The sequence below is a fragment of the Strix uralensis genome, chromosome 4 (genome assembly GCF_047716275.1).
Source record: "Strix uralensis isolate ZFMK-TIS-50842 chromosome 4, bStrUra1, whole genome shotgun sequence".
Classification (NCBI taxonomy): Eukaryota; Metazoa; Chordata; class Aves; order Strigiformes; family Strigidae; genus Strix; species Strix uralensis.
Window position 1 is genome coordinate 28,249,881 of NC_133975.1, and position 14,492 is coordinate 28,264,372.

The 14,492-nt window shown below is 45.9% G+C and overlaps 1 protein-coding gene across 1 annotated transcript in view; it reads right to left on the reverse strand.

The window, feature by feature from the left end:
* Positions 1 to 12,731, reverse strand: part of KCTD8 (potassium channel tetramerization domain containing 8) — a 103,649-nt gene extending 90,918 nt beyond the window's left edge. The window contains exon 1 of the mRNA XM_074866078.1: positions 11,859 to 12,731. Coding sequence (XP_074722179.1) covers positions 11,859 to 12,702 — 844 coding nt within the window. The 5' untranslated portion in view covers positions 12,703 to 12,731. The remainder of the gene's footprint in view (positions 1 to 11,858) is intronic.
* Between the last annotated feature and the right edge of the window lie 1,761 nt (positions 12,732 to 14,492).

The following is a 14,492-nucleotide window of genomic DNA, read 5'->3' on the forward strand; positions in this document are numbered from 1 at the left end:
TTGGTGGTTTTAATGGGGATTTGAGTTAGACAGAAAAAAAATCTGGTTTAATTAAACTGTTAGTAAGAGGTTATGAAAGTAACTGTTTTGCACACTATTTATTTATATACTCATGTATATATGCAATTCTGGGCCTTTTTCCTCCTATTATTAAAAAAATATAAAGAGCTTCACAGGTACCTGAGACATACATAAAATATTCACTGATAAAAAGCCTTTGGAATGATAGTACACTTTTAATAACTTCCATGAAATACACTGACATAGTTGTAATCCTTACAAGAACCTCTAAACATCTACATTCAATAAAATGCAAAACAATTTCACTATTAACTTAAGTTGCAGGAGACTGTTTACAACAAAATGTGACAAGAGTCCCTGAGCACCAACTTGTCTCTCTTTGGGAATATTTGTTGATACTACTACAGGGTAAAATCCAGTAAGGATGAAAGAGAAAAGATAAAAATGCATCTGAAGGTTATTGTTGTTTGCTTATATAAAAAATAAAATACACTGACTGATTTCATTTCTGAATCATAATCTTTCTGCTAATGCAAAGAGAACATCTCTGTATGTATTAATAGAACTGAACGTATGTTAAGTGAAGACCTGGAATATTTAATTTCATTAATAAAAGTTAATGATGGTGTTGATTTCTCGCTTCAGTTTCTCAACCCACTCCTCTCCCCAAAGAGATGTGCAGCATATCTACTTCAGCGCAGTAGTTATTGTTGCCGTGTGTACTTGCACTTGTGATTGTGTTGCTGTCTCTGAATTGAGTTATTCACAGTATTTTGAAAAAAGTGTTGTGGTATTTTCCCTCAAAAGTTTCTTTATTCACTAAGTGCATGTCATTGGAATAGAAAACAGGTCAGGCACAGGGTACATGACTCAAGCAGCACAAAGCAAACCTGACATGCACACAGCCCAGAGGCAGTGGCAGCCACCCCGACGCAGTGGCAGTCCCCCAGAGGCAGCAGCCTCTGTCTCTGCATCTCCTTTGCTCAGAGCTCCTGCCATAGGGTTCAAGCTTATGGGGAGCAATGAGAAAGGGAACAACTAAATTTTGACCCAGCTACTCTCAGCGGCAAAATGATGATGAAGGAATCATCGCACCAGCCGTAACTGAGAGCAGTCCTAATGCTGCTGATGGCCAGGCAGACCCCACAGGGCAAAGAATGGGTAAACACACTGTTCCCTGTCTTTGAATCCTAATTTGAGCAACTTTGGGAAAGACAGTATCAAGATAGAAGTCATTCCATAAGAAGAAATAGTATTTGCATAAGTGTTTTTAAAGCATTGTATTCATCTTGTTGCTAGAAACATGAAGCTCTCATTAACACCATTGTGATTTTTACATATGTGTGGTGAAGTACTGAAAATATTTAGAGATGCGATAAGTGGAGTGACACCTTGCAGCAAGATGTTCTCTTCAATTTAAATATATATTCTGAAGTTAAACTGTCAGGATTATGTGTACTAGAAACAGTTATGAAACCAAATAATCACTCATGTAGTTTGACTTTCACTTTTATGTGAAAGACTAGCCCAAGACTATTTGCTGCTTCAGTCACAGTGAAGGTCTCTCTTGCAGCTGTAAACGGGACTTGAGTGTGAGTTTCACACACTGTTAGTCCCTATTTATATGGTTAATCCCATTTAGGTCACAGAAAAAAAGAAAAGGAAAAAATTCACTAATCCTGAATTTATATGAGGCAAAACCTAAATGTGCAATGGCCATTACTGGTTTAAAAATAATTTTTAAAAAATCATACAAAACATTTAAAGAAAAGTACTTAAGCTCTACTGAGAATACTTTCATTTTAGACATAGCACTTTTTTCTCCTAACATTTAGTCAATATATGAATTTTAAGTAGAACATGAATTATCTCTTCTCAAAAAGAATGTGCAGTTTTATCAAGTTGGAGTGAAGAACCCCCCCAGGAAATCCATCATGAAGCATTTGATTTGCTAAAGCAAAATTAAATTTGCCTGGTAATTTTTTAAGGATTTTCCACTGGCCTTCCAGTGGCTCAGTTTATAAAAGAGCCATGACTTGAGTACCATTAGTACTCCATCTGCTTTAAGAAACAATTCTTGTAAGCAGAAATGAAACAAAATCATCCTTGGATATAAAAATAACATCTTCTTGCCAGGTTAGGGTGTTAGCTGGTGTAGTGACTGCAGCTTTTTTCAACAATTATACCAAGGCAAATAACCACCAACCAAATAATTGGTCTGTGGTGTAAAAAAGCCCTGCAGACATGACCTTGGTCAACTTAACAGACTTCTTACATGACTCTGGCAGTAAAGTAATCCAAAACTGGAGATAGAAAATCACAGGGGAAGTCCAGAGCATGGCCATGCTATTCACTTCTCCTGCGGTGACACCCAGGATCTGCCTAGCTGCTGAGACAACACAGGGCAATGCTAAGCTACACCGGCCGCTACACCAGGCACCACACCAGTCTTGAGAAGCCCAGGACCCCAGAGGCATGAGATGGATGCACATGACCTTACACACTTCCCTTCTTTGCCCATCTAGGTATCTGGCTCAACAAAGATCTTGCCCTTAAACTAGTAACCCACCAAAACATGACCAATTACTTCTGGTCACTTTGTTCAGGCCATGCTGATGTTCAGCTGGACCAAGAAGAGGGCCTTACTTTCTGGTACTTCTCTCCTCATGCCCGTAGAATATTACTAGCACATAAAGTAGCACATAAAGTTGCCAGGGAGGGGAACATCAATTCATCCTACTCCTACCAGCTTGATGCCAGTGCCAGCAACAGATGCCCAGAGCCTGGAGAGGAGTGACAGGTCAGCAGGAGAGCACCTGAAGAGCAGCACAAAGGAATTCCAGCCAGTAAGTCACCTTCATTGCAGGCCCAACTTAAAGGCCTCTATGCAAACACACGCAGCATGGGGAATAAACAAGAGGAGCTAGAGATGTTCACACACCCGGAGGGCTGTGATCTTATTGGCATCGCGGAGATGTGGTGGGATGGCTCCTATGACTGGAGTGCTGGAATGGAAGGATACAGGCTCTTTAGGAAGGACAGGCAGGGAGACAAGGAGGAGAGGTCATCCTCTATGTCAATGACCAGCTGGAGTGCATGGAGCCCAGCCTAAGGATGGAAAAGGAGCTGACCAAGAGCTCAGGGGTCAGGATTAAAGGGAAGGCAGGGACAGGTGACATTATAGTGGGGGTCTGCTACAGGCCATGCAACCAGGAAGACCAAGAAGATGAGGCCCTCTAGAGACAGATAGGAGCAGCCTCACGTTCACAAGCCCTGGTCCTCATGGGGGACTTCAACCACTCCAATATCTGTTGGAGGGACAACACATCAGGGCATAAGCAATCCAGGAGGTTCCTGGAATGTGCTGATGACAAATTCCTTCTCCAAGTGATAGAGGAGGTGCTATGCTGGACCCTCTTCTCACCCATGAGGAGGGGCTGGTGGTGAGTGTGAAGCTCAAGGGCAGCCTTGGCTGCAGTGACCATGAAATGGTGGAGTTCAAGATCCTTAGGGCAGTGAGGAGAGCACATAGCAGCCTGGACTTCAGGGGAGCAGACTTTGGCCTCTTCAGGGATCTGCTTGGCAGAGTACCATGGGATAGAGACCTGGAGGGAAGAGGGGCCCAAGAAAGTTTGTTAATATTCAGGGATCACCTCCTCCAAGCTCAGGAGCGATGCATCCTGACAAAGAGAAAGTCAGGCAAAGATGCCATGAAGGCTGCATGGATGAACAAGATGCTCCTGGACAGGCTCAAACACAGAAAGGAAGCCTACAGAGGGTGAAAGCAAGGACAGGTAGCCTGGGAGGAATACAGAGAAATTGTGCAACCAGCCAGAGGTCAGGTTACAAAAGCCAAAGCCCTGATAGAATTAAGCCTGGCCAGGGATGTCAAGGGCAACAAGAAAAACTTCTATAGGTACGTCAGTTATAAAAGGAAGACTAGGGAAAATGTGGGCCCTCTCTGGAAGGACACAGGAGACCTGGTTACCTGGGCTATGGAGAAGGCTGAGGTACTGACTGATTTTTTTGCCTCAGTCTTCACTGGCGAGGGTTCCAGCCTCACGGCCCAGGATGCTAAAGGCAAAGGCAGAGAATGGGAAAACGAAGAACTGCCCACTGTAGGAGAAGATCAGGTTCGAGACCATCTAAGGAACCTGAAGGTGCACAAGTCCATGGGACCCGACGAGATGCATCTGTGGGTCCTGAGGGAACTGGTAGATGAAGTGGTTAAGCCACTATCCATCATATTTGAGAAGCTGTGGCAGTCCGGTGAAGTTCTCACTGACTGGAAAAGGGAAAACATAACCCTCATTTTTAAAAAGGAGGAAAGGAAGACCCAGGAAACTACAGGCCAGTCAGTCTCACCTCTTCCCCTGACAAAATCATGAAGCAGATCCTTCTGGAAGCTATGCTAGGGGATATGGAAAATAAGGAGGTGATTGGTGACAGTCAACATGGCTTCACAGGGTTACAGCATTGGTGAATAAGGGAAGAGCAACTGATGTCATCTACCTGGACTTGTGCAAAGCATCTGACACTGTCCTGCACGACATCCTTGTCTCTAAATTGGAGAGACATGGATTTGTCAGATGGACAACTCAGCAGAGAAGGAATTGGCTTGATGGTTGCACTCAAAGAGTTGCGGTCAACAGCTCGATGTCCAAGTGGAGAGCAGTGACAAGTAGTGTCACAATACAGGCTTAGCAATGAGTGGGTTGAGAGCAGCCCCGCAGAGGACTTGGGGGTATTGGTTGACAAGAGGTTCAACATGACCCAGCAACGTGTGCTTGCAGCCCAGAAAACCAGCTGTATTCTGAGCTGCACCAAGAGAAGTGCAGCCAGCAGCTTGAGGGAGGTGATTCTCCCCCTCTGCTCCACTGTCATGAGACCCCACCTGGAGTACTGAGTTCAGCTCTGGGGCCCCCAGTATAAGAAGGACATGGACCTGTTGGAGCAAGTCCAGAGGAGGTCCATGAAGATGATCGGGGGGTTGGAGCACCTCCCATGTGAGGACAGGCTGAGAGAGTTGGGGTTGTTCAGCCTGGATAGGAGAAGGCTCCAGGGAGACCTTATAGTGGCCTTCCAGTTCTTAAAGGGGGCTACAGGAAAGATGGGGAGGGACTTTTTACAAGGGCACATAGTGACAGGACAGGGGGTAATGGTTTTAAACTGAAAGAGGGTAGATTTAGATGAGATGCAAGGAAGAAATTCTTCACTGTGAGGGTGGTGAGACACTGGAACAGGTTGCCCAGAGAAGTGGTGGCTGCCCCCTCCCTGGAAGGGTTCAAGGCCAGGTTGGACGGGGCTTTGAGCAACCTGGTCTAGTGGAAGGTGTCCCTGCCCATGGCAGGGGGGTTGGAACTAGATGATCTTTAAAGGTCCCTTCCAACCCAAGCAATTCCATGATTTTACTTTTGACATCTGTGAGAGCTGCCTGAGCAGTTTTTCATTTCTAGAGACCTATGTGTAAATGTGGAACTGTGACAGAAAGAGGATAATGTGAGAACTGATGAACTCCCTCTTGGTGTTCTTGGTGTCTTTGTTCGCCACCCAAATTCTCATCACAGTATAAAAAATGGGGTATTTGCTGCAAAGGAGAAAACCACCAGTGAAATACCAGCCATATCATACTGAGAAAGCAAATATATTGAAAAAAATATTTTATTAGCAGTACTGTTTAAATTTTAAATTATGTGCCTGAAAATATTATATGGAAAACTTTTGCACACGAAGTCTACACTTGAACAGCAGATAACTACCAAATTCACATTGACAATAAAAAAAAATAAAGTATGATTTGCTCATCCTGCTGTGGAAAAATAAACATTTCCCTGCAACTACTGTCATAAATCCTTGAAAATGTATTAAGTGATCGGACACCAAGAAGCAGTTTTCCTGCAAAATAGTACAGATCCAGCAAAGTCAGCTTCTTCAACACTGTCACTTTGTTCCCAAGTAATCCACAAGAAATAGAAGTCTGGGATAATATCAAAACCAGTGTGTTTCCATTTCCCAACACCAGAAATAACAGCTGCTTGTGTCCAGGTGTTTATTGCTTATCTATTGTTGATCCTGGTATACAACATCCAGGATAGTTGATTTTCTCACTTAATCTCTAATTTTACTTTTAAAATACTGCACAACAGTTCCAATCCTCAGCTCCAAATATTAAAGTGGCTCTATAGTACTTAAACACGTTATTTTACTGTAATAAGACCCAAAACTGTATATAATGATTAAAATCTGTTCACAAATCACTGTATTCAGTCTTGCGAACTTTTATTGAAGCATAAGAAAAATCAAAAGGTTCCTTGCATAGTTTTTCACTGCAGCAGTGTCTTTACACCAGCTGTAGAGGAACGCAGGCTGTCTTCATTATTTATTTATTAAAAAGCTGAATTTGTTCAAACTTTTTAATCTCACATTTTGAAAATCATTTGTAAATAGAGTCTTTGGTTGAAATGATGACTAAAATCAGCATATCAGTTTCAGTAGATTATCACACGTTATGTGTCAAGTGTTGGTATAAGAAAGATATTCTCATATTAGTAATTTATGACTGTACTCTTTGATTCATCCCTTTACATTCAGGGACATATATTTTAGCAGAACGACAGGATAAAGAGTAGTCTATTATTTATTTATTTTTAAACTGTAGTAGAGTTCAGCTGGAATCATAAGGCAGAATATCCTGAAGTTTTATGTCAGTTTTCCAAAGTCACAGGACTGCCTACAGAATCTCTCCTTAGAGGGCTTTGCTCAACAGTCCTACCAGAAACAACGTTCCTAGATCTTGATACTGTCAGAAGTCTGAAGCTTTTCTACATTGTGCTTGTGATACTGATTTAATCAGTCATGTCTGCCTCTACCACCAAAAATCTGTACTCTAATCTTTAAGGCTCTGGTTCAGGCTCAAAGTAAATTGTCCAACTTTTACCTTAATGTGCCACAGAGAAGCAATACTGTTGTTTTACTTTTGTCTTGGTCTCCTTTCTCTCCTCAGCCTAGCACATTTCAGATATATTTGTTCCATATAAAAAATAATTTAAGAAATAGCACAGACACATTCCACATAGCAAAAACTCCACCAAATTAGCAGTGATGGAGAGCAGCCTGGCATGGTCACAGAAACCACCCACAGGATGACTTTCATACCACTCTGCCCTCAGAAGAGCAGTTTAGGGTTATCTGCCAACCCACTATCCCCTTGCTGTCCCAGTGGGATGTTGAACTGGATTTGGCATTCGCAGAGCAACTAACACCTCAAAGTATTTTACATACATGTTTGTTCCCCATGTTTCAAGTGTCACCTTCTGTTTTCTTCTCCTTTTTATTGCAAAGATGCAAACATTGCTGGTTGGGCTTTGTTGTTGTTGTGGGTGGGTTTTTTGGGGGGTTTGGTGGTGTGGTTTTGTTTGAGTTTTGGGGGTTTCTGGGTTTTGTTTTGTTTTTTAAAAATACCGTATTGTTTCCTAAAAGTTCATTGCTCTCAACCGCTTATTCCCCACTGATTACAAAATTATTATCACTTGTTTATGACAACTTCCACAGCAACCAGTATCATCTCAGAGTGCTGTGACTTCAAGTGGAAAATAAGCACCATAAATTCATGCAAATGTCACCTGTTACAACAAGAAACAAGAGACGAGGAAACAGAAATTGTCACATGTGAAACAGCAGTGTCAAAATAGAATACATGTCAAAGTTTTTTCATGAAATATTACTACATTCTTCTTACAATAAACATGTCAGTTCAGCACAGAAAGCTTCCAGCTGAGCAGAATGCTCTCAACACCCATAAGTCAGATTGTGTAGCAGATGTTAAATGTAAAATCCATTAAGACCAATTAGATTCTACAGAAGAAAAAAATAGTAATAGCATGCACAGGCAATCCTGCATTACACAACAGTACTGGGAGATACAGTGAACCGCAGAGAAAAAAAAAAAAAGACAAAAGCTTAAAAATGCAAATCACACCCTTTCCTCATAAAGAGACCAGCTAACTGAAGGTATGTTATGTTGCCTGCAGCCACGTGAAGCAAGGTCTCCTGGCTTCTCATCTCCTGTCTCCAGCTAGAAGCAACTTTTGTGAAGGCCATGACCTACTGCACACCAACAGGTAATTAATCAGTGGTCCTGTATGGCAGCTTGAAAGTAAGCAGCAAAAGAGTTTGAGTGTCTTCCCCAAACTGCATATGCATTTCATGTCACGTTAACTGACCCAAGTCATCCTCATGTGTACTAAGGTGAGAGCTTCAATAGCATGGAGCCAAGCTATCAGGGGAAAAAAAAAAAAAAAAAAGGAATAGTTTGTGGTACACTCTGGTAGAGCCTTTTCGCTACCACATAAAAATTTACTCCTTTTATTGACTATTAAGAGACAGGATTTGTAATGGACACATGGAACAGATTTGTGAGCACATTTCAGAACAAAACCACCAATACAAGGTGCAAGTTAAATTCTGGCCATGTAGTAATTGTGTAGACAAATGAAGCTGTCATTGCATACATGATAGCTTGCACACCACTGGGGGCAAAGAACCTACTGTTTTTTTATAGGAATTATGCATACTAAGAAGGAAAGTCTGTCTCTGTACTTGTCAGGACATGTTGCTAAAGGCTGAAGCATTATTTCCTGGTAAGGAGTTTCAAACAGCCTCTGGTTCTTCAGTCAGAATTAGTCCGCAACAGCTAATTCATCCCTAGATGAATATCCCTAGATATTAAGCAACTCATAAATTAATTAATATATCTGTAGTATCCAAGGTGAATTTAATCTGCTGGAATGTTTAAGAATATAAAGGAATTTCCATTTTTTAAAAAAAAAGTAATAGATGGTCATTTCAACTCAAAATACCTACTGAAGTTTGAGAGATACTAGAAACAGACCTGGAATCTGTTCCACAAACCCCAGATTAAACCGTTAGCCTTCAAACATTCCTTAGTAGCTCTCAGTGAGAAACTCATGCGGCTACTCATAACCTAAGGAAATGGGCAGAATGTATATATCCTCATATATTTTTCCAATTGCTTTCCTATCTACCACTACTAGAAAACAGAGTTGTCCACAAGTCCTCGGGAGAAATGATGAAAGAGATGTTTGTGTGGCTGCTACGGAATTACAGACCAACAACTAATACAGTTGCTGGTAGCAAGATGTTCATGCTGTGAATAACAAATGCAAATGCAGCTAGGGCTTTTTCCAGTGGAACATAAAACTAGGTTTCTTCTCAGCTAGAACTGAAGTAAGTGTCAGGCACCGGTCAAAAACAGAATAGGCTCCCCAAAGTTTTTTGTCTTGATATTTTTGTCTGTAAGCCACAGTCCAGGGTTGGACATTCTCCATGGGAGCTTTTGAAATCAGCAACCTCCCAACCAAAACTGCCTCCTTTCTGGGGTTCATGGGGACATGTGGCAAGGCATAAACTGGAAAGTGACTGCTCTTCTGTTTGTGTATTAAGCTCTGTTTGTGAGTAAGGAAGGAATACGGTCCTGGCTAATGTTGTTGGAGAGTCTACAGCCAGTAACCCTGACCACTTGTTCTCACCCCTGGTGCAGAGCACTAAGGCTTCCAAGGTTTGCTCTCCCTTTGATGGATTCTTGTGGAGCAGTCCAGCAAAACAACGGCAAACACCCAATCCATCCAGGGCATTTAATAAAGTATTGTTTTATCAACAGTCTCCATCAACTGGACATTTAGTCAGTTTAAAAAAAACCAACCAAACAAAAACCAAAACAAACCCAAAAAACTAAAGCATTACTTCAGGCATCGTGTTTTGCTTGTTTCTCTTCCTGTTGTGGTGATTTTTAAAGTTTTGCCTCCGTGTTGTTATATTTCTGAAAAATATATCTAATCATACAGAAATGTATAAAATTGTTAAACAAAAAGGTTGCTAAATGCATAACCAGCAACCAAAATTAAAATATGCCCCCATCTTTTCAACATTATCTCAGCCATTATTTGCACTCAGAATTAAAAAAAAAACACACCCAAAAACATTAAGCAAAAACATAAATTTTCAGTTAACTGTATCAATTTAAGCAATTAACTGTTTTACTTTTCCCATTGTAAGCCGGAACACTAAAAATCAAAACAAAAATCATGATGTACAACATCCAATTCATCCCTGGCTTTATTCTACATAAATCAGTGGTATTACACCAGGGACTAATTTGGAACACTGATCTGAATTAGAGCACTGTTCTATACAGCAACCTCATCAAAATAAATCCAAAGCATTATAAGCATCACAAACACAAATAATTATGCCCCTACAAATCTATTTCTGAGCAAACAAGAACAAACTATTTCATAGTCTTGATAATAAGAAATGTCAACTATTTAGAAAATCAGTATGTCCACTTTTCTCAGAAAGGAGATTTAATAATCATGTAAAATAACTGATAAAAGTCCACCCAGAAGACTGTAAATGCTCCTCTACAGCTCAGTTTTTACATATCCTAATGAAATACGACCGGTGATAAGTTATGCAGTGAATCCTCAAAAACTCTTTTAATATAGTTTTGAAGATTTAAGTGCTTCAGTCTGCTCAGCAAAGTGTGGTCACCACCTAAATAACCTACAGCAATGTAAACTATTTAATTAGTTTCCCTCCTCTATTAAATGACATGTCTAGGTCCAGTTCTGCACGCAAAACAGGTTGCTTCTCTTTAGCTGCCCTGCTGGTGAAGTTCCTTAGAGGCTGCATCTGCCACCACAGCACAAAGGCAGGCAGATGCTCTACCAAAGCATCCCTCTCCTGCGCTCAGGGAGCGTGAGACCACGCAGAGGCCAGAGAAGAAAGAAGTGAATGGAGAACCACCTCTCTTTTCCACAGGCTTACTCGACTTTCAAACACATCTGTACAGTTTAAGGCTGCCTCTGCCTTTCAAAGACAAATCTCTGCCAGCAGCTGGTGTTCTCCATCCAGCTGCGGTTTCATTACCTGAAGCCACTGCCCAGCCGGTGCCCTACATAGCACTACACACTTTGCCAGATTGAAACTCATTCGTCACCGCTCGATTTTCCTATTTGCAAGTGACCTGAAACCTTTAAGGCTACCTACAGCCAACTAGCGAAGTTGCTTAGGAGCTGTGTAGTGGCTACGGCATGGTTTATTTTCTTTTTTTTTTTTTTTTTTTTTTTTTTTTTTAACACCTTGGAGCCAGACCCTTTCGTGCTCCTCGGGAAGTTGGCCGTACCCTGGCTGCCCCTTCCCTCTCGGAGACCGTGCCCAGGCTCAGTGCGCTCACTTGGGAAGGTAACGCAGCGATAAAATATTAAAACCCTTCCTTGCTCGGGGCTCCGCCGTGGCAATCTCTGCACCGCCTCGCTGGCGGGGAGCGCCGCAACCCGCCGCGGCGGAGCCAGCGCTGCGCCCGCGCCTCGCCCGCATCCCCCGCCTGGCTAGCGGGGCTGGGTCCCCCCCGCCGCCGCCGCAGCCCCCCGCCCCGGCACCAGCGCGACGTTCCCCCAGGAGACCCCGACGCGGGGCAGGCGGGGGGGGCGGGGGGGCTGGTCCTCCCCGAGGCACACTCGACACCGAAAGGTGGGAGCAGCCCCGATGGCTCCACGGAGCGGGGGGAGCTGCGCCCTGGCCGCCGGCATCAGGCAGCCCTGTCCCGCCCCCCCCCCCCCAAAGAAAATTTAAACTGTGGCGGTGACAGCGCCGAAAGAGGGGGTGAAGGTGGCTGCCCCAATTCGTCTCGAGCTACATGTTGCTTTGGGACAGCAAGGGTTGGGGGGGGGTGGGGGGGGTGCGGAGGTACTTTTAACTGCACACCGCCGCGCACCCCCCGGGGATGGGGGGGCGGCGGGGGCGCGGGCAGCACTTACTGAAGAAGATGTACTCGGTGTAGCTGCTCCAGATCTTGTCGTCCCTGTACTGGTTGATGAAGGCGGCGGTGCCGGTGGAGTTGCAAGCCACCATGTGGAAGCCCGCCTCGGAGAGCCGGTCGAAGGCTTGCTCCAGGTAGGTGAATTTGAGGTAGAAGCGGGAGGTGTACTTCTCGGGGGGGCGGTCGGGGTCGCGGCTCTCGTTGAGGGTCTCGCCGAAGACCTCCTTGGCCAGGGCGATCCTGCCGCACACCATGATGCGGGCGACGCGGCGAAACTTGGCGTCCGCCTGGTTGTCCCGCACCGTGGTGTAGGAGCCGCGGTAGCCCACGGTGAGGAAGCCCGAGCGCTTGTCCAGCGCCGCCCGCTGCAGCCGGTCGCTGCTGCCCTGCGAGTTGCTGTCCTCCAGGTCGCTCTGGCAGCCCTCGTCGTTGAGCGAGCTCTGCTTGGCGACCTTGGGCGAGAGCAGCTTCACCAGGTCGCCCAGCTGGAAGTACTCGGCCTCCCGCAGGAGCCGCTCCTTCTCGGGGAAGTGCTCGGGCAGCGCCAGCTGCTTGTCCCGCAGGTAATCCAGAACGTACCTGAAGAGGAAGCCGTCGCGGTCGATGAAGAAGCGCGCCCGGCTGTCCCTGGGCAGCTGGCGGGCCGCCGCCGGGCCGCCCCGGCACGGGGAGAACATGGTGGCCAGCGTGCTGTCCGGGACGCTGAGCAGCGTGGAGTGCCTCGTCACGTACACCTGGCCCCCCACGTTCAGCTCCACCACCTCGGGGAACGGCGAGCCCGACGGCCCCGACACCATGTCGCTGATGGGCAGGATGCTGCCGCCCGCCTCCTTCAAAGCCATGGCTGCGAGCGGGCGGCCGCGAAGGAGGGTCTCCCTCCTAAAAAAGGCGGCCTCCCTCCCCTCCCCTCCACCCACCCCACCTCTCCCCTCCTTCTCCTCCTCCTCCTCCTCCTTCCCCCGCCGCCTGGCGCGCCCGGAAGCGCCTGGACGGAGCCGCTGCTCCCGCCGTCCCCCGGCACGGCGGCGGGCGGCACGGCCCCGGGGCGCGGCGCCGGCCCTCACCTGCCCCGCGGCGCCCCCTCGGCGGGCCGGGCCGGGCCGCGCGGGGCTGGGCTGGGCTGGGGGCCGGCTCGGCGTGGCCCGGGCCGGCGCGACCCGAGTGGACCCGAGCGCTGCCGCCCCTGGCCCGCCCTGCCCTGCCCCGCCTCGCCCGGCGGCGGGGGCGCGGGGCCCGCAGCCGCGCTGGCCTCAAGGCCGAGCAGCCGACTGCCACTTGGCAAAGCGCTGCCGAGCTGCCAGGCTCGGCCCAGGGAAGAGCCAAGCCCCTACCCCGGCTCCTCCCCTCTTCTCGGCTCGGCTGGGTGGCTTTCATGGTTCGCTTTGGATTCCCCCCCCCCCCCCCCCCCCAAAAAAAAAAAAAAACAAACCCTCCCAGCCTGCCCTCAAAGCCCTCTGCCTCCCTTATACTGTCGCTCCGTTCGGCACTTGCAGAGTGCTAGAATGATGGTCGCCTTTCCAAAAGTAGCATCCAGCAGGATGCTTATGACAGCATTTTTCACCATCTTCCCTACATCAGCCATGCCCTCACCATGAGGGAAGGGAGGGATTTCATTGAGGGCACAAAAGAAACCGGTGTTCAGCTGTGCTGGTGGTACAGATCTAACAGACCCTGGTGGGACACAAATGCTGTATTTGGTGTCCTGCTGCTTCACTGGGACACGGCACACGGGGATCTTGATTTTCAGAGATGCTTAACATGCTCTCTAGCTTGACAGTGGAATTGGGGTGATTCAAAGTCAGCTGCCATCAGGATCCAGATGCCAGACACAAATTTTGATATGGATTCTTGGCCATGAAGCAACTAAATCTGTACTCTATTTAAGCAATAGATTTTAAAATTTTTATTTATTTGTTTTTAGCCGGAGCCACAACTCACCTGCATCCAGATTTCTGATGCATATACTTTCAGGCTGTGATGCTGGAATGTATTACAGCACAGACTTGGACCCATGTGTCGGATGAGAGATGTATGATTGCTCTTGTCAGTAAAAGCTGAGGCCTAAACCTGACTGCATTTGTCTGACTACCAGTGCCAGATCTAAGTGTGACTGTTGTGCTGGGTGGTTCATGCATGGGAATACTTTAGATTTTTTATAATCCTTTAAAAGTTAAGGTTTCAACCCTTAATTGTGCCACATAGAGGCAAAAGCACAACTTGTTCCTCATCTAAACAAGGCTCACTTCAGGCCTCGGGGTAAAAGTCATCAGTCTGCAGGCAGATGCAATTGCAGCCTGTTACCTCCTCAGTAGTGTGCAGTGATCAAGACATCCAGTCATCCAAAGCTTAGTCATGTTCTTTAAACTACTCGTGTAGACTTCTCACTTTTAAAGCAGTAACATAGACATCTCAAGAGCACTTCATCTCACCTATCTTAGATACCTCTTTCAAGGTGGGGTGAATCAGTCTGTGCTGCTACCTTCCTCCCTCCATTTGCTAGACAGACCTAAATCTATGTTTAGAGAGAACGCCTAGCTTTTACATGGCTAATGCTAGGGGAGGCACATCCACCACTTACCCATTGGGTGGAGAGTGTTGGAAAGACTGAGCAAAGACTCCTAGAAAACATAAG